General features: G+C 42.6%; 1 protein-coding gene across 1 annotated transcript in view; it reads right to left on the bottom strand.

Moving 5' to 3' along the window:
* The window catches only part of TBCD (tubulin folding cofactor D), a gene marked incomplete at its 5' end in the record, with an annotated part of 114,882 nt that overhangs the window by 2,783 nt on the left and 93,897 nt on the right, over window positions 1-18,202 (bottom strand). The window contains 7 exons of the mRNA XM_080356512.1: window positions 1,405-1,514; window positions 3,003-3,090; window positions 3,812-3,901; window positions 9,693-9,770; window positions 10,650-10,771; window positions 16,714-16,852; window positions 17,224-17,382. Of these exons, the coding sequence (XP_080212638.1) occupies window positions 1,405-1,514; window positions 3,003-3,090; window positions 3,812-3,901; window positions 9,693-9,770; window positions 10,650-10,771; window positions 16,714-16,852; window positions 17,224-17,382 (786 nt within the window). The remainder of the gene's footprint in view (window positions 1-1,404; window positions 1,515-3,002; window positions 3,091-3,811; window positions 3,902-9,692; window positions 9,771-10,649; window positions 10,772-16,713; window positions 16,853-17,223; window positions 17,383-18,202) is intronic.

Below are 18,202 nucleotides of genomic sequence, written 5' to 3'. Positions count from 1 at the left end.
CACCCCTTCTCATTTTGGAATTGTAACCTTCCCCTGGTGACAGCAGTAATCTAATCCTACTCCATTGTTTCTATTAACAAATTCTTTCTGTAACTTCTGAGCGAGCCTGCTCTTCAATTCAGTCAGACTTAACACAGGACTAAACATCAATATGTGGCTAAGCAAGTCATATTACCAACAGGCAGAACTGCTGATAGCCAGCTCTTCAAATCTGAGAGTCTTTTTCTAATGCTGTACTGGAAAATTCAGCAAACCAGCAGGAGCCCCCTTTACAATGACAAACTTCATTTTCTTTTACCAAATATAAAGTCATTTAAGCTCAAGCACAGAAATAAACTAGAAAGTAAATAAAAGTTAAATACTGTAAGCATGCAGTTTCAAAACATGTAAACCACTACCTTAAGGTGTGTTTGTGCTTTGAACATGTCGAGGTTAATTTTATTTCCATGAAATATCAACAAAGCCAATATATAATGACTAAATAAATTATATATTTTTTTACTACCTGTCTGTTCTCATGTATTAACTTTGACCACTGCGTGGGGCAGAGTTTGGGGCTACTAGAATTGTCTGTAGCAAGGAAAAATGTTTACCTTGGCAGCAAAACTAATCAACTAATTAGTATCTTAAAACTCTGTATTTCCTCCTACATCCAAGGCATGAAACTCTTCCAGGTGACTATAATGCACAAGGCTACAATTTGCAGAAGGGGGAAAGGCAGCACCAAAATCCTGGGGCGTTTTCCCTCCTCCCGGCCTCCAAAGGTGCCGAGAACGAGCTGCTCAGCCCCTTCACTGGGGAATGAGACTGTCCCCCCGTGCTTGGAAGAAGCCAAGACGGCAAGTCAAAGAAACTATTACGTTATAGAAAAGTGGTTGTTTAATTTATGCAATCATATGCTTGGGAAACAGCTACACTGTTCCAATTCAAAATATTTGCTTGAATACAAGGTTTGTAGCATTTTGAGCAATTACATTTCATGGAGGATTTCAGCTGTTCTGCCAATTGTGCTGTTTCCCAGCTTGCAGAGCTCCGTCCTCTCCCCAGATCCTGCCAGTGCTCAGAAATGCCAAGAAACTGTCTGTGCGGCTGAAGGTTGTTTGCGCAGCCCGGTCTCTGTTTCATGGCCGTTTTCCAAGATCTCCTCCTTTTTTATGTTGTTAGAAAAATATGGATATTTTAGCTTATCTGCTGGTGATTTTATACCCTTCCAGTGCGACACTACACTAGGTATTTCGTTAGAACAGAAGAATTGTTTTCAGCAATGCTTTTCTGGCCTAGAAGCAATAAAGAGCTAAAACACCAGGATCGTTTCTTACAGCTTCCTCACCACAGACTTTCACTTCAGTGGTACAGAAATTATTTCAGCTGTTATTACTATCTGGCAACAACAACTTCACTTACCAGTTGGTATCGCTGAGGATGGTCAGAACCTCCTCCATGGTGGCAGGATCAACCACGTCGCTGTAGGTGATCAGCATCTCATAAACTTGACTGGCTGTTGTTTTCCGGATCTGAGGGGAAGAGGCAGAGGAACTTTGAGCAAAGTGTCCCCAGTCCTGCACGGCAGAGCCCAGGGCGACGGGCTCCTCACACCGACAGTCATTGTAATACCACCCCACCCATCTGCTGCACTGAGGGACTTCGCTTCTGCACCTCAAGGAAATTCAGGCTACTACAATCACTATATTTTCACTAAACTTCTGCAGCAGTTCAGATTACGAAGGGCCACAGCTCTGGCCCTCACAGGGAATGAATTCACATGTTTGAGACTGGCCCAACTGGCGCATGTATTCCCTTGAAGTGCCTCGCAGAGCCAAGGCCTGGCTCTAACTTTGGTTGCTGTAGGCCCACAAAACAGATTTCCCGTCTGGAGATCAAATGAGGCAGCAAAACTTTAGAAAACTGTTTGGAGATCGACGCTGATGTGAGTAACAGGAGCTTTTTAACACGGCAGCTTCCGGAAGCAGTTAATTTGCAAGTATTTTTCCCAGAGCGCTGTTTAGCGATGATGCTGCTGTGCCCACAGGAAAAGCCAGTTGGGCTGGTTGCTAAAGTACGAGGTGCAGAAAGATACTACGTGGAAGGCAGGAAAACTGCAAAAAATTCTAATTTGGGGATTTTTTTAATTTTTTTTTTTTCAAGGAAATGATAATATAAGCATGATGATGATGATGATGATGATAACCAAAGGAAAGCAAAGAAAGCCCACAACTGGACACAATATTCCAGATGTGGTCTCCCCAGGGCAGAGCAGAGGGGCAGGAGAACCTCTCTGACCTACTGACCACCCCCTTCTCATCCACCCCAGGTACCATTGGCTTCCTGGCCACAAGGGCCCAGTGCTGGCTCATGGTCACCCTGCTGTCCCCAGGACCCCCAGGTCCCTTTCCCCTACGCTGCTCTCCAATAGTTCATTCCCCAACTTATACTGGAAGCTGGGCTTGTTCCTACCCAGATGCAAGACTCTACACTCTCCCATCTGTAGAAATAAAACATGACGTAGAATACCAATAAAACATGAAATTGAAATGATCTCTCTTCAGTTCTTACATTGTGCCCTTCCTGCAAAGGATTCCTCATGTAGCAAGTACGTGCGACGTGGAAACAGTTGGACTAAAAATCTTAAGTATCAAACTTTGCTGATTACCGTATGATTTTACCCTTAGCAAAAAGCAATCAGTCAGTGTTGGAACAAACACGGTGGGTTTGCTCTGGCCAGACATGCGCGTGTTCCAGCTGTTCTCAAGCCCTCATGAGTTTTTACATTCTTTGTTATGTGCCCCCGCAATTACTCCTGGTTGTTTCCCGTACACAACCCTACTACAGCTGCAGGTTAACGGCTGCCTGTAGCAGCGGAGGTGCTGCCCCTCACTGACGGAGAAATAAAGCCTACTATACACGTTATATCTGTTCAAAAGAATGCTGCTTTTGTGCACTTTTTTCCTTGGAAAGTATTTTAAATAAAACTACTGATAATATACATTGTCTTCAATACTTACTACAGGAAATGAATGGCAAAGAAGGAGAAACAGCTGAAATAAAACTTTCTCTCTCAAGTCTCCTTGAAATTGAATCAGGCCACAAAACCTAGAAAATATAAGAAAAAACAAATCGATCTTGTGCGGGATTTGTGTGCGTCACAACTGCAAAAGCTCATCTGGAAGGCCTGTGGGTGCCGCTCTCGCACGGGGCTGCGCAGACACGGTGCGGTGAGTGAACAACACAAGGGCAACGGCTCGTTTTAGGTTCACTTGCACTGTTAATATATTGCCAATAAAACAGTGAAAATAAGTCAATAAAATCATTGCTTGACATTGTTAGACCTCTATTTTCCCAGGTTTTTCCAATGAACTTCCGCTCAGCTTTGCAATGCTTTGTCTTTCTTGCCCTCCTCACCCAGTACTGTCTTTCCTTACCGGTACGTGTGTGTTTTGACGTTGCTGTCTGAACTGAGGGCTTGTACCCTAAAGCCAGATCATAATTCTGCAGGTGTTTTCAGCTCTTTTTAGTGCACATCTAAGATCTAATCAGTTATGTGTTATTTGCATTGGCACCCAGTCAAGTTCTCTCCAAGCAAAAAGCAAATGATTCGCTGCATCTTTAAGAACAGCAACAACATTTTAGAAGCTGTTCAGTTTTATCAGCTCCTTCGCATGTTTGTACCCCAACCACCCAGAAATACACGAAGCGATCACAGCCTCATATTACGTGTGTTTGTGTGCATTTTTCATTTGAATTTCACACGAAACAGACGTGGCTGTTCCACCCGGTATGTACTGCAGTTCAATTCTCGATTTCATCAACTCACACTCCTATGCTGGAGCGAAGCTTCCGGATGGCTTTGGATCTTCTAATCTCCTCTTTACAAAGGGTGAACAACCTCACTGCAAAGGGGTGGCTGAAAACGGGAAAGGAAAAGAAAAGATGAGCAATAGATTTCAGTAGAATTTCAAACACGTTTAATGATTGTAAAGATTCCAAATTAACGTTCCTAGGAGAGGGAAGACACAGCGCAGACACACTTGGGAGCTTTGGTAAAGACACAGTGAGTTTGGCCACCACCTTACTGGGCCTTTTTTTAATTATTATTTCATTTTATACAGAGAAGACACTTGTATTAATTGTTCCCATTGCTACTGCCTGTGTGCTGAGCCCTCAATGTATCCAAAGAGGTTCAGTAAATGCGTGATGCCACAGCTTGCGTTTACAACAAAGCCACATATGACCAGAGATACTACATCAGGAATTAGAATATTCTATGGCCAAATAACAATTAGTCTGTGCCCACTGCGCTGCGTTGGTTGTTCCATAAGCTCTTCGACCAAACTTTACATAAAAGGGGCTGAATGTTGTTCTTAAATCCTCCACCACTTCACAGCCCAAATTCCTTTGGCGACTCCAGACAACCTAATTAAACACAAGGCTCACAGTTCTGTTAAGCATCGAGTCATGAAACCATCTTTAAATATATTTAGCAAATTCTTTTCTTCTTCCACACAGTCTGGGAAACGTGATTCTCACAGCGCTTTCCCAGACACTCGTACAAACACAAGTGTTGGCGTATTCCAAGGATCGAGTAAAGACAAGTAAAGAGGGAATATTGCTTTTATTACAGTACAAATTATTTAATCTTTTACTGGCTACACTCAAAGCTGAAGTGCCATAGATGCAAAAGGAACTATTTCATATTTGTCTACTAAGTGCAACTACTTCTAGACTGCACACTGTAGAAAACTCGCTGGATTTGTATGTGAAGCTGAAAGCAAAAATCTTAACATTTATTTTCTGCTACCGTGATTCAAAGCTGGGGATACAAACTACTCAAAAAGTTGTGTAGTGTAACCCACTGACAACCAGAACATTAAAAACAAGAGGTTTGTAGGAGTAACGAGATGTTTTGTTAAGTTAATGCACCTTATTATGAATAGTTTTCCAGGCAAGAGCTACTGGTTTTAATTACTTATAAAAAAAATCTTAACGAAATACTGACATATATTGGCAAATATTGACTTGGTTAAAAAAAACTAACCAACAAACCATGAAGCCATTAAGCTGTCTCAGTATTGTCCATAATACCGTATGAGAGTAAAGAAAGAGTAAAGTTGCCGGGTATTTGATGTTGTTATTAAGGCTTCGATAAGACATTTTCAGAGCAGCTCTCAGGACCAAAGAGTCTGGAAGGGCTGATGTAGAACAGCTCCATCAGATGCTAAAGAGCGAGTTCTTTGCCATGCACTGCCCATGGCCACCTCCGCGCTGCTCCCACTGTCGTTAATGTTAATGAGTAAGATACACAGGAAAGTGCCCACAGGAGACACACGATGGGAACCACAGACACATGAGTGAGGCTGTGTGTGTGTGTATATATGTGTGTGTGTATATGTGTGTGTGTGTATATGTGTGTGTGTGTGTATATGTGTGTGTGTGTGTGTATATGTGTGTGTGTGTATATGTGTGTGTGTGTGTATATGTGTGTGTGTGTGTGTATATGTGTGTGTGTGTGTGTATATGTGTGTGTGTGTGTGTATATGTGTGTGTGTGTGTGTATATGTGTGTGTGTGTGTATATGTGTGTGTGTGTGTATATGTGTGTGTGTGTGTGTATATGTGTGTGTGTGTGTGTATATGTGTGTGTGTGTGTGTATATTTGTGTGTGTGTGTATGTGTGTGTGTATGTGTGTGTGTGTATGTGTGTGTCTACGGACACCGATTTGTCTGTGTAGAAGAGGGAAGAGCGTATCTGCTCTCTCAATATCAAGAGGAGGGATGTTTTTTCTTACCTTGGTGCGATTTTTCTCCTCCCACCCCCAATTCCACACAGGCATTGAGCAGACAATTAGTGGCAACAGCTGCGGTGCACGCCTGGCTTTCAGCACAGAACAACAGCAACACAGCAAATTAGGTGAGATTTAAATTGGTTCAACAACATGGACTTCGCTGAGTAGAGCAACAAAGAGACCAATTGGAACAGGAGCATCTGGAATAAATTCAATGCACGTAACCTTCTGTGCAGTACTTGGTGTTTAAAACAGATGCACTTCTGTCGTTCGCCAGGTTCACGTATGCAATAACGAAACTGAACCTACGTGTGATCTCAAATGACTCAAATAGCTTGGCCTCTTGTAAGGAAATTGGGAAAATTCCTTCTCCTGTGTGGGCACAGCGGCAGCAGAACCGGCAGCACCTGGGGAAAGGGACCGGTCCTGGGGCTTCACATGATGTGAACTGGGCACACTGCAAAAAGGTGCTGGCCTTTTCCTCCTAAAGGTGACCCGAGTTTCACCAGTTCAACTGGCATCACCCGGGGCGGCCAGGACAGCCACCGCCTTGCTCTTTACTTCATGATTTGTTAAGCAGTAGCTTACTATAATTGCTTTAAAAAAAACCAAGAGAGGAGCATGTAATACATAGAAATCATTAGTTTGAGGTCAGTGGGGACACGTATCAGCTTAAAACATTGCAAGACCACCAGAAAAATATTCTACATGTACAACACATTAATACTTGTGCTGAATACGTAAATTACATCCACATAAGAGAGAGAAACGCCACCTTTGCTGACTACTCCATCAAGCATTAGATCCTGAATTGTCATTAGATCCTGAATCACCACTCAAAGGCTGCTCTGTTCACATGGTACTGTGAACGTGGGCTCATCTACCGTCCTTTCCAGGGAAGGAGCAGCTTACCCGAGCCCCCGGCAGCCTGGACGTCTCCGCGATCGCCCACCCCCGGCCCAGCAGAACGGCCCCTGCGCCACAGGAGCTGGAACCACAACACGACTCTCCAGCGCCACTTCTGCAAGCAACTTCAGTTCACTCCTTTTTCTCCCCATCCCTTGTCTCGCTGCCAGCAGGGAGCTCACAGCTACCCTCATATTAAAGAGTAGCCGCTGGTGAGTTTAAAAAAGCGCAATGCGCTCTGCTTTATTTACAACAGCTCTGCTTCAAGCACGGTGCCCTTTGCCTCCCCATCAGCCTCTCTTAATTAATTAGCACTCCCTACAGGACTATTAATACAGCTCCACAAATTCACCATGTACACTGAGATGGAATTGGGAGGTTTTGGGTTGTGCTACAAGAGAGGAAATCCCATTTGAGGTGAAACCCGCTGCCCTGTTGGGTGGGAGGGAACACAGTAACCAGCCCTACAGTCACACCAGGGCTTCAGCACAGCAGACACCTGCCAGAAATCAATGGGTTTCCCCACTTCAACCCCTGCTTCCCAGGTCAAGGAACCACCTCAAGCTGAATTTTACTGGACGAAAGGTATTTTGAACTTGGAACAGAGCTCTCATGCCACTGACCGTGCAGCAACACGAACCGTTCTGCCAGTGCAGGGAGGGGAGATGCTCAGGTGGGACACGCAGGTTGACACCAGCTTCAGGAACAGCCACAAAAACGTCAGGCAGAGCTTTTCTTTTTGTACTAGATTCAAACTAAGCCAAGGACAACAAAGAAAAGCTGATTCTGATTATCTTTTGATCACCCCAGTGATACTAAAGCCGATTCATTTCAAACCCCACCGGATGGGTATTTACCCCACACCTGGTTTCCCGGCTGGCAGGTTCAGGGGCCCTGGCACAGGGGTGACACACAGGTGACAAACAAACCTCACTTCAAACACGGGCATTCACAGTGGGATAAAGGAGGAGAAACACCCAGCGATCCGCTTGTCCCCTCGCACAGAGATCGCAGGACCAGCCGTACAAATGCATCAGAGACGCTGAAATTCACCTGCAGAACCACACCAGAGATGCTGAGCTGTGTATTCCAAGCTCCATGAGCTGCAGGGTGTGAAGCGGCAGGAAGATGCCCGGCAGGTCCCACCTCTGCAGGGCAGGAGTGACACCATGTGGCAATTTGCTTTAAGAGGAGCACTGAGCTCCTAGTGAACATCAAACTAATCCAGCCAACAGCTGTTTAAATTCAGCCGTGTTGGCTGAATGACACCTGCTCTGGACAACTCAGGTTTTACTAGCAAAAAGGATGCAGGGTAGTGCATAACATCCATTTGAAACTTAAAAATACATTTACAAATACGTTTTTTATAATGTGACAGCTGACTATTAAGCAGCTGTGTGGGCATAAACCTGATTCCGGACACCCTACAGCTCCATCGCTAAAACTCCACCTGGTGCAATGTGGTAAGAAATGAGGAAAGGAGATGAAATGGGAGCCAAAAACCCCAAGGAACATTAATGTTTCATTCCCAGCTTCTCTTCTGCTACATGACCAGCAAGAAGTTTGCAGGAGAACAGAAGCAACAGGAAGGCTGCTCAGCAGCAGCGAGCCTGATTCTGAACATCACCCTGCCCCTCATCCTGCCTAATACAGCCAGACTTTATATGATCATCTCTCGACCACAAGGCACCTATTTCACCAAAAACTGTCAAATGCAGGAACTAAATTCCCTGTCCCTTTCCAGCTGTCTTCAGACTGCCCAGAGCTCTGGCCTTGCAGAGCTTTCGTACAGTAACGAGTTGTTGCGCTTCATGCCAACATTTCATTCCTTTGCCATGAGAATGATCCACTGGGCTGTGTAATTTTTACTTTCCTGGTTTGGTTTCATCATCAAACTGGAAGCAAATAAATTTGGATCTGCTTAAAAATCTTTTCCCCCTCCCCTCATAATCCCTCTGGATGATTTCGGGCTGTAGTGATGCCTCCCCACGCTTTCTGTTCAACCTGGCACATGGGATTGACCCGGAATTTCCACCCATGATCTATCACCTGGAGCCTGTGTGGAAGTCCCACATCACTGGCACGGTTACCAAAGCAAACAAGTAATATGCATTCCAGCTGTCAATATCTGACTCGTTTGAAATTCCCATTCAAAATCGGGTTGCCAATTTAAGAGAGATTATCTAAATACACACTTGAAAACAAGAGTAGACTCAGTTCAAGCTCTTAGAGCGATAAAAGCTTTCCAAATTCATCTGCTGTGAGCAATTCTTGAATCAAGATTCCAAATCTAGTATACGTGCTGGTAGGAGTCACGCTGTACAGTTCTGCAAATACCTGTAGATGTGCCAAGATGCTGCCTGGGAGCCTTTGTGGAATATATTGTAATATTACTGAAATCAAAATAATTTCCTTCTGAAACATCTGCAAAAAAAGCAGGATTTCACACCGGAATATCTTACTCATGTTGATCCATTCCTGAACTAAATACTTTCCACAACTGAGCTCGGTGTGGAAAAGCTGGGATGTGCCTTCTGCAGTCTTCCTATTAGAATCTTAATTAATTTCTTTGGAGATATTCACTTTAAGAGCAGCACCACAACAGGAGATGCCGTGGCTACAGGTTGGCAGTGAAGCAGGAGTGCACTCCAACCAGCAGGCGTGTGGGGAGCAGGAAAGCAAAGGAGCTGAAGGGAGCAACACCGGCCCAGCTCTGCCAGGTGACACGTGCACACTGAACTCGATTAATCGTGCTGATTGTTAAAGAACAAACCAACAACCAACTCATACAATGACATGAGAGGCGCAGATTTTATCAAGACCCTTCCCAAACTGCCTGGTCTGGAATTTATCACAGCCGCCCCGCTTCAGGAAAATTGAAGCGTTATATCCACATACACACTGTAGAGCCCTATGGACCCAGATCTAGAGAGCAGCAGACAGGGGGAGATTTAAGAGGCCTGTTGCATGGTGGAAAATCAACAAAAAAGACCTTCCAGCAACTTACTTCTCTTGCGTGGTAAACAGATCAAAACAGCCGTTTGCCAGCATTTGGTCCAGCATTGTCAGGAGAGGCACAGACACCCTGATGAAAGAAAATAATTTAACAGTGTAAATACACTTCTTGGCATACACATATACACTATTTTTAATTAGAAGCAAAGAAAGAAACTTCCTCTCTACCTACACATATTTAAATCAGAACTCCAATTTACACAGAGGAGGGTTGCTCAGTAACCTGTGTGTGCTGGCTGAGAGGGGGACGTTCCGCTACAGCCAGAAGGAAAAACACCTAATTAATAACACGCCTGGTTTAAACTTGCAGGGTCCTGAAAACACAATTCACAGCAGTAGAAAATATTAATTTATTTTCTAGTGTATAAACAACATATTCCACAAAATGTATCAAAAGCTACAACACCTTCTCACTACAGGTAATTACCAAATGAACCAACACTCAATGTGTCAGCTGCGTCACTATGGCCATGTTTGCTATTTCAACAGCTGAGACAAGAAACATAACTGAAAACTCTATTAATAGTTGTGGGGTTTTATCCCCTAAGGAGTGTTTTCTCTTTTGCACATGTTTGATAAGCGAGGCTTAGAGAAATTAATGTCATTGTGCAGAATGAGTCGCCTTTGAAGAAAAACCTTGACAAGAAAATGATACTTTAAGTCTGTGTGAAAACACACCAGCTGCAGGAAATGCGGGCTGGGCTGCGCTGGAAAGTGCGCAGCAATATACGATCCCTAACATTGCGTTATAGCAAAACTGCTGCTTATCACATTATTAGCAATATTAAAATATAGTTAATGCAAAATATTCTACCAAAGGTACCGCTGTACCGAACAGCTGCATTAAAGCAGACTGACATGGCTCTAGGTGTATTAAAAAAGATGTGCCAGACATCTGACTTCAAACAGTCCTGCTGGTAAAGATGAAAAGGCAAAAGGAAAACGTTACCGGTCATTGTGCAGGTTGTCCTCAAAGACCTTCAGCAGCGTCTCACAGAAGCTCTCCATAGCGCTGGGGTCGCTCTGGATTATCTTCATGTAGCCGAACAGGCTCTGGGCAGAGTATCTGAGCTGCGGGAGGAGGAACCTCGAGTGAGCAAACAGCGACGGCACAGGATGGCGTGACCCCCGCACCCGGCTGTGCACCAGCACCAGCGCCGCTCTGCCAAGTGTAAACTTCAGTATCAACACTTGACAGGAAGATGGTTATTTTACTGTCATTAATCCTTTTTCAAGGAAGGTTTTTTTTCCTTTTAACCATTGTAGGGAAAAAAAGACCACATTAAAGGTTCATTGTTTTCTTTCTCTCAAAATAAAACATCCCCAAACCACTGTGATTATCCTGCTTTACTTCAAATAATAATAATATTGTTATGGCACTGAAAGTTAAAGAATAAACAAGAAGTTCAAGAGGTAATATTTATTAAACAAGCTGATGTAACTGAAAAATGCAGGCGAGCTCTCGGGCACATGGCTCAGGCCACACAAACCAGCAGTAAACTTGGGTTAAAAATTAAAACCAGCTCAGAAATAATGACTCTTGGTTTGACTCTGTTGTGTGAATCAGTCGGTTTGGGAAGACGGCAGAGGAGGCGGCAGTTCCACATCCAGCTGCCCGGTGGGGATCCCACAGCCCCGGCAGCACGACCCAGGCGGAGTTTCAGTCTCCAGGCTCGTCTTTTAAAATATTGACTTCTCTTGGCGACGAGAAGAAAAAATGGTGGGTTTTTTGGTTACAGAAACTACCTCACAGAATCCCAGAATATCAGGGGTTGGAAGGGACCTGGAAAGCTCATCCAGTGCAATCCCCCCATGGAGCAGGAACACCCAGATGAGGTTACACAGGAAGGTGTCCAGGCGGGTCTTGAATGCCCCCAGAGTAGGAGACTCCACAGCTCCAAGGAAAGTATCTCATCAGGAATTAACGTCACCAGATTTCTGAATTATCCTGGCTGCTGTGAAGGGTTATGGGTCCTGCTGGGGCTTGGGGGACTCGCCCAGGGAAGGGGTGGGAGTTGCGGGCACCCCCAGAAACTGGGGTACAGTGAAGGGGGCTGTGGGAGGGGAAGGTGGGAAGATCAGTTTTGAAGTACAAACTCCCTTCAGTTTTGGTTGCAAGTGTTAAATAACGATCTGTTGAGGGCTGGAAGCAATAAGTAGCCTATACAGTTAGTGGGGATTTTCTTCCTGAAGCTCATCCATGGCTTTTGATAACTCAGTTCCCTCAGAAGACCGACCCTTTTATCAATAAAAGAAAAAACAGATCAGTATGAGAAGAGTCACAAATATCCTCCTAAAAGCAAAAGAGAAGAATGTCTATCTAAATATTTTATCTAACTTAAACTTTATATTAGTAACATTTATGGGTGTATGAGCACAGAAGAACAAGCAGCACGTTATCTGTGAGCCTAAACTCTGAACTAGTTTCCAGAAGCTTTGGCTACTTCTAACCAAGATGGCACAGGAATCCGCACCACCCGGGACCAGCACAGTCTGACCATTCGCTCTGTAGGTAAACACGCTGTGCAACGCAGGAGCAGAACGATTCCTTTAAAAGGGTCAAGGCATTTCAAGATGTTTTCAGTTCCTCTGCATTTCAAAATGGTAATCCAATCTCAGTGGAAAATGTTTAAACATCTCTAAGAGCCAGCTACACTAAACCAAAACACTGAATTGACCTGAGTGTGGTTCTTTCATATGCCGAAGTATCATTGGTGCATTTCTCTGGATGTGAAGCATAAACAGTATCCTTCCACTGAAAGGTCTTTAGAGGATATGCAATTATAAGGAAGACAGATTTCCTGAACATTTAAAACCTGCTTAATTCTTGTATACTACCCTTTAAAACAATCTGTGCATTTAAGACCATTACAAATAAAGACTATTTTTTTTTTCTTAATACTTTACAATAGCAGAGATCAATTATAAGCAGAAAACAGGTCACAGCTGCGTCAAGTCTCTCTTAAAACATGCATGGTTAACCATGTAATTTTCTCCCCTAATTCTTTTGTCTTTTCAACTACATGCAGATCTCGCACCGTTTTTTGAAGAAACCTGAATTACTCAGTGCTTTTCCTGGAGATTCAAATGACTGAAAAGGCAAGAATGGGCATGAAAGAGAAGGGCAGCACAGCTACCGTGCAAAACCGAGACAGAGCAGCAGGATAATCAGAAAGAAATGTATAAGGAAGACAGCACTTCTTCATTAGCAAGTAATGAAACAAAATGAAAGTACAGGTGTGGATGAACCATCAGCACAGAATCTCCTGCCCAGGAGATTGAAAAATGGGATGTCTTTCAAATAGCCAGCCATACAAACTTTACTGGAAGAACTTCTAACATAACAGGATAATGGTACATGAACAGGTTAAATCCGTATTTCTCCACAGGTGAACACTCCTTCTCTCCAGATAACCTATGAGGATAATACCTGAGCTCCAACCTTAACTGCTCATGAGTATTTGCAGACAAGAGCATTTCCAAATTTCTTCCTCACCTCTGCAGAACACAGAATTCACACTCTATCAAAGGTGCGACATTTACCTTTCCCTGGGGTTGTATGAGGACCCAGAAAGGAAATTAGGAGGTTAATGGGTTGGAACTGGGACAACTTTGGATAAGAATTTAAGAGGAGGCCTGAGAATGACCTTGTTCTTATTAAACACAGCAAAAATTAAGTACAAAGATGCTCAGTCTACCTCAGGGCTCTGGTTCTTTGCAGTTCTATCTTGGACAGAGCAAATAAAAGTCAGTGGGGCAGGATGAGAAAGGAAGAGCCTCTTCTAGGGGAAATTTAGGCTGGCTATTAGAAAGCAATTCTTTGCAGAGAGAGTGGTCAGGCATTGGAATGGCTGCCCAGGGAGGTGCTGGACTCACTGTCCCTGGAGGTTTTTCAACTGACATTGGACATGGCACTTAGTGCCATGATCTAGTAAATGGACTGGAGTTGGACCAAGGGTTGGACTGGATGATCTCTGAGGTCTTTTCCAACCCAGTCGATTCTGTGATTCTGTGGATTTGGGGCCTGTTCCTTCAATCCCAGTATGCATTCATGTCATAAGCTGTCATGGTTACCAGGTGTTTTAGAACATCATCCTCAAACATCCCAGGATTTTCATTTGTAAGAACTAACACAGCTGCTCAAAGCCCAGTATTTTCTCCAAACGGTACATACAGTCATAGCAATGAGTCCGTTTTGAGGAAAGTAAAACATAAATTGTATAATGTACTTGGCACATGCATAATGTTAACATCCGGATGCCATAGGCAGGTTTAATGTTTGTCAGGTGCTTTAACACACATACACGTTCACCAGATATTCTGGCACTGGCCACTCCAGTTGTTCCAGGTCTTTGGCACCTCATGCTGGAATCCTGGTACTGGCCAGAGAAAACTTCTTATTTCCAAAATAGGTTTTTTTTTTCTCTTGTTTTTTGATGGTTTTTGGGAAAGTTTTTACTTAAAATTTCTATAACATTTTTAAATGTAGTTTCCACTCTTTGTGGAGGGAGGAGAATCACGGGACATTCTGTGCTTCAACAACATTTTAAATATAGTGTAGTTGAACAATCATGAAATTATATTGAAATTATCTCCCAACTCCTGAAACGACAGGGTTTGTGAGCTGCAGAAAGAACACCATTGTGCAGTTCTGACCTCCATATACTGAGAGGAGGGGTTTTTTTAATGCAGCCATATGAAATATGCATTATTGTGGGCCAGATATATAATTAGAAGATTCTTTTACCCAGAGAAAGTGCCCTTTGAATGAAGGCGATGTTGCAGAATGCCAAATCCCAGAGGGAATGACATATTCTGCTTTTCCAGATTACTTCAAATGCGGGAGCTACAATTCTGCCAGCAACCGCGCTGCCACCCAAATGCTTCTGAGATCCCACACAGCTCGTTTCAGAAAATCTCTTTAAAAAGCACAACAAAGAGCTACTCTTGCTAAATATACTGCAGAGCGATTTTAACCATGGAAAAATAGCCACTGAGCACTGAATTACAATAGAGCCTTTCTCCCACTAATGCCCAAGATGATTTAAAGAAAAATCGACATCTGAACACAGATTATCTTGCAGTATCTGAGAATCTTCTAACTTTCTATGTCCATGTGTGCATATATGTTTTTTAAGGGAGAGAGGGAAGAAAGGAGAGATCACAAGAATACACACAGGTTACTGCAAGAACACACACCTGAATATTCTTTTTCCTTTATCCAAGATTTTTAAGAATCTGCTTCTTTCACATGGATTTAATAGCAACAGTTCTTCTGTTTTAAATCAGTCCCTGGATATTCAGTAAAGAGCACTACAGGCTTTGATAGAATGGATTGAAACAGAAGTCATTATAAAACACCTCAATTCTAATATATAAATTATTTAAATATTAAATGTAATTCACCACACACTGTATAATCCCAAGTGTAAGTACTCTCCACTTTGAGCCTCCCTTGCACTTCTATCTGGCTCCAACGAGAATCAGGTCATCTCCTTTCTAAAGCCAAAACCCTTGAGAACTCTATAACCGGAACAAGCCTTTAGCGTTAAGAAAAATGCAGGGTCACAGAAAGTTAACATTTCAAAATCATATTTTGAAAACAGTACAGAAGGTTTCCCTTAAATACACCGGCAGATGGTAACGCGGTGAGTGAACAAGAAGTTCACTGAACTGTTCACGCTTTTCAAAACCAAGCACAACCAGAACTTCAGGGGAAAAAAAATACATATATTTAACTAAATGTTGAATAAGACTTTTCCTCTGACCTCACTTAGCCGTCAGAATGTCTGTTCCTCCACAACTTTCCTCTCTTTTTATACTTATACAAATAACTTTGGTTTTGGTGAAGCCTCCTATAATTAACCATGTTTGACCAAAAGCTGAATTTCATGTGTGTGTCTGCTATTAAAGCAATCTGTTAATAGTTACATTGTGATAGACACAAACCAAAAAGCATATGTTTCCAAAGTTCTAAAATAGCAGTTGCTATATAATTTCCTGCCATTTTAGAAGCATTAAAATTCTCAAAATGGGTTTAAATACATGAGGTTGCAGAGCCACCAAATCTTAATTAGACACCAAACTTAATTAGAAATGCTCTTAAACACTGTCGGGGTGCTGACTCATGACCTTCTCCTTTCTGTTACAGGGCCACTGCAATTAAAAGATTTAACTGATAGTCCAGAATATTCTGCTTCTGTCATTTTGAACCTCATACCGAACTGTCTCCTCATCACAAGTTGTTTTCATATATGTTACAGCTTTCCCTACATCAAAAACAAAAAAGTAAGAAACCAAGTATCTTGAAACCAAGAATTCTGAAACTAGCAAGTCGAGCTGTAATACAAGGAGAGAAGGATACACTGAAATTATAATGAAGTCTTGAAGATATTGGCAGCAGAACAGACAACCAAAAACAGTGATAAAAACACTGTTCATGCACAGAAGACTGAAATTGAGATTGCAAAGCTCGGAGGATTTGGATAGACATTTGAATGATATTTCTTTGTAATGAAACATTTGGTATCTCTTTGGTACTTTTTAAGAAAGCATATTAAATTAATAAAAAAGAATCTTCACATACTGTTAACACATACTGAAGAAGACACGTTACAAATGCAAACGGGGAGATTCACCTCATTTAAAAAGAGCGATCACCCTGCATTTAGCAGGCTGAACGGTGCTTAAGAGCTTGGAAACGTGAGCAAATAAACCTGAGAGCTGATGGAGCCAACAGGCTGGAACACTTGGCTTCCATCATGCCAGGAAATGAGAAACAAAGTGTCTTACTCCCTGTTTCCTGCATGCTCAATAACTCAAGAAAACACTTTTAAATATGAAAAATATAAAACCCATCAGGTTTATAAGTATGACTTGATTAAGAATCTTACATCTGAAATTCTCATGGAAGTAACTCCCTGCAATATCCATTGCAACAGGCGAAACAGCCAACCATTTTATCAGGTCACCGCACTCTGCTGCCGCACAGGAAAGCTGCTCTGCTTTCTTACCGTTGTCTCTGTTAATCCACCAACAGACACCGAGAGACCCAAAAGCACATAGTATTGGTACGCTGGCAGACCCAAAAGCTGAGTGATTCGAGGGAAAGCTTCTGATGGAGCATTCCAGTTCAGAGTCTCTTTCTCTGACCTGGGGAAGGAAAAAAGAATCTTGTATGTGTGCACTGTCTTCTTTCTCCATGCATTCCCATGCTAGGTCCTCTCCTCAAACAGCCCGTCAGTGAAACCAGTCTCTGAATTACCTAAAAATCAAACTAATCATGGCTCTTTAAGCATAAGTGGAAAACGCAAATCAAAACTTAAACCACTGCCAGTAAAGAGAAGTTCTATTTTATATATTTATACATTGTACACCTCAATGAAAGTCCACCAAACAGCACAAGTATTCCTCAAAGAGCACATCTGGGCACAGAAATTACCTCAGGTTGCTGTGTCAGGTTTAACGGTGCGCATGCATCTTTTTATTTTCACTGGTTTAGCATACCTTCTTCAATATATTACCTTGGAAATATCCTCTCTAGCTCTTGTCGATGAGGTACGTGTGGAACTGGAGGACGGTCAAAATGTAAAAGAGTAAGGAACACGTATCCCGCATGAGCCCGGAATTTATCGATTTTCTCAGCTGACTGTTGGGCCAACCAGCACATAATCTGTTTGCAGCTACAAGGAAGAAAACAATTCATCACGTAATCTCATTAGTAGAACATGCGTTTAAATTTAAATTGTTGCAACTATATAAAAAATATGATGCTATAAAGCATTCTGGTCTAACTCTTTGTAATGAATGTACAAGTGATTTAAGATATCAACAGAGTGGCAGAATCTTTAGAGCTTTGTCTTCCATTGATCGATCAAAACTGCCATGATGTTAACGTTACACAGTATTTGATATTCACATACCACCTTTCATCCAAACAGATCACAGAATCCCAGAATGTCAGGGATTGGAAGGGACCTGGAAAGCTCATCCAGTGCAATCCCCCCATGGAGCAGGAACACCCAGATGAGGTTACACAGGAAGGTGTTCAAGCGGGTCCACCGCTCTGCCATCATCCATCCACCTCATTATGTCCTCATAAAAGTCAATGAGATACAAAGGTCTGGATGAACTACTACATTTCAGATGGAAACAGAGCAGGCAACTTGAGAAAAGCACATTTTCAAGTAGATAACTGTACACATAGCAGAGGACAAGGTCTAAGACATGCATATATCCAGCTAACCACTGACCACGCTCTGCCCAAAAACCAACACAATTTCTTAGAACTATTAGGAATGTTTTGCTGCAGCTCAAGCTATGCTTAAAAACTGCTAAGTATTCCTTTATTTTTTTACTATAAGGAGTGTTGTATCGTGAAATTAAAACCCAGAAGCTCAGTGTAAATTATGTTTTTCTGTATTTCCTTACTAATAATTCTGCAAAGAGGACAGAAATTAATACAAACTCCTCTCCGCATTCCAAATTAATGATGCAATGCTT

The sequence above is a fragment of the Nesoenas mayeri genome (genome assembly GCF_963082525.1).
Source record: "Nesoenas mayeri genome assembly, chromosome: 19".
In the NCBI taxonomy this organism is placed as follows: domain Eukaryota; kingdom Metazoa; phylum Chordata; class Aves; order Columbiformes; family Columbidae; genus Nesoenas; species Nesoenas mayeri.
Note: the sequence above shows the minus strand (reverse complement) of the source record. Positions and strands in the feature narration are given on the sequence as shown.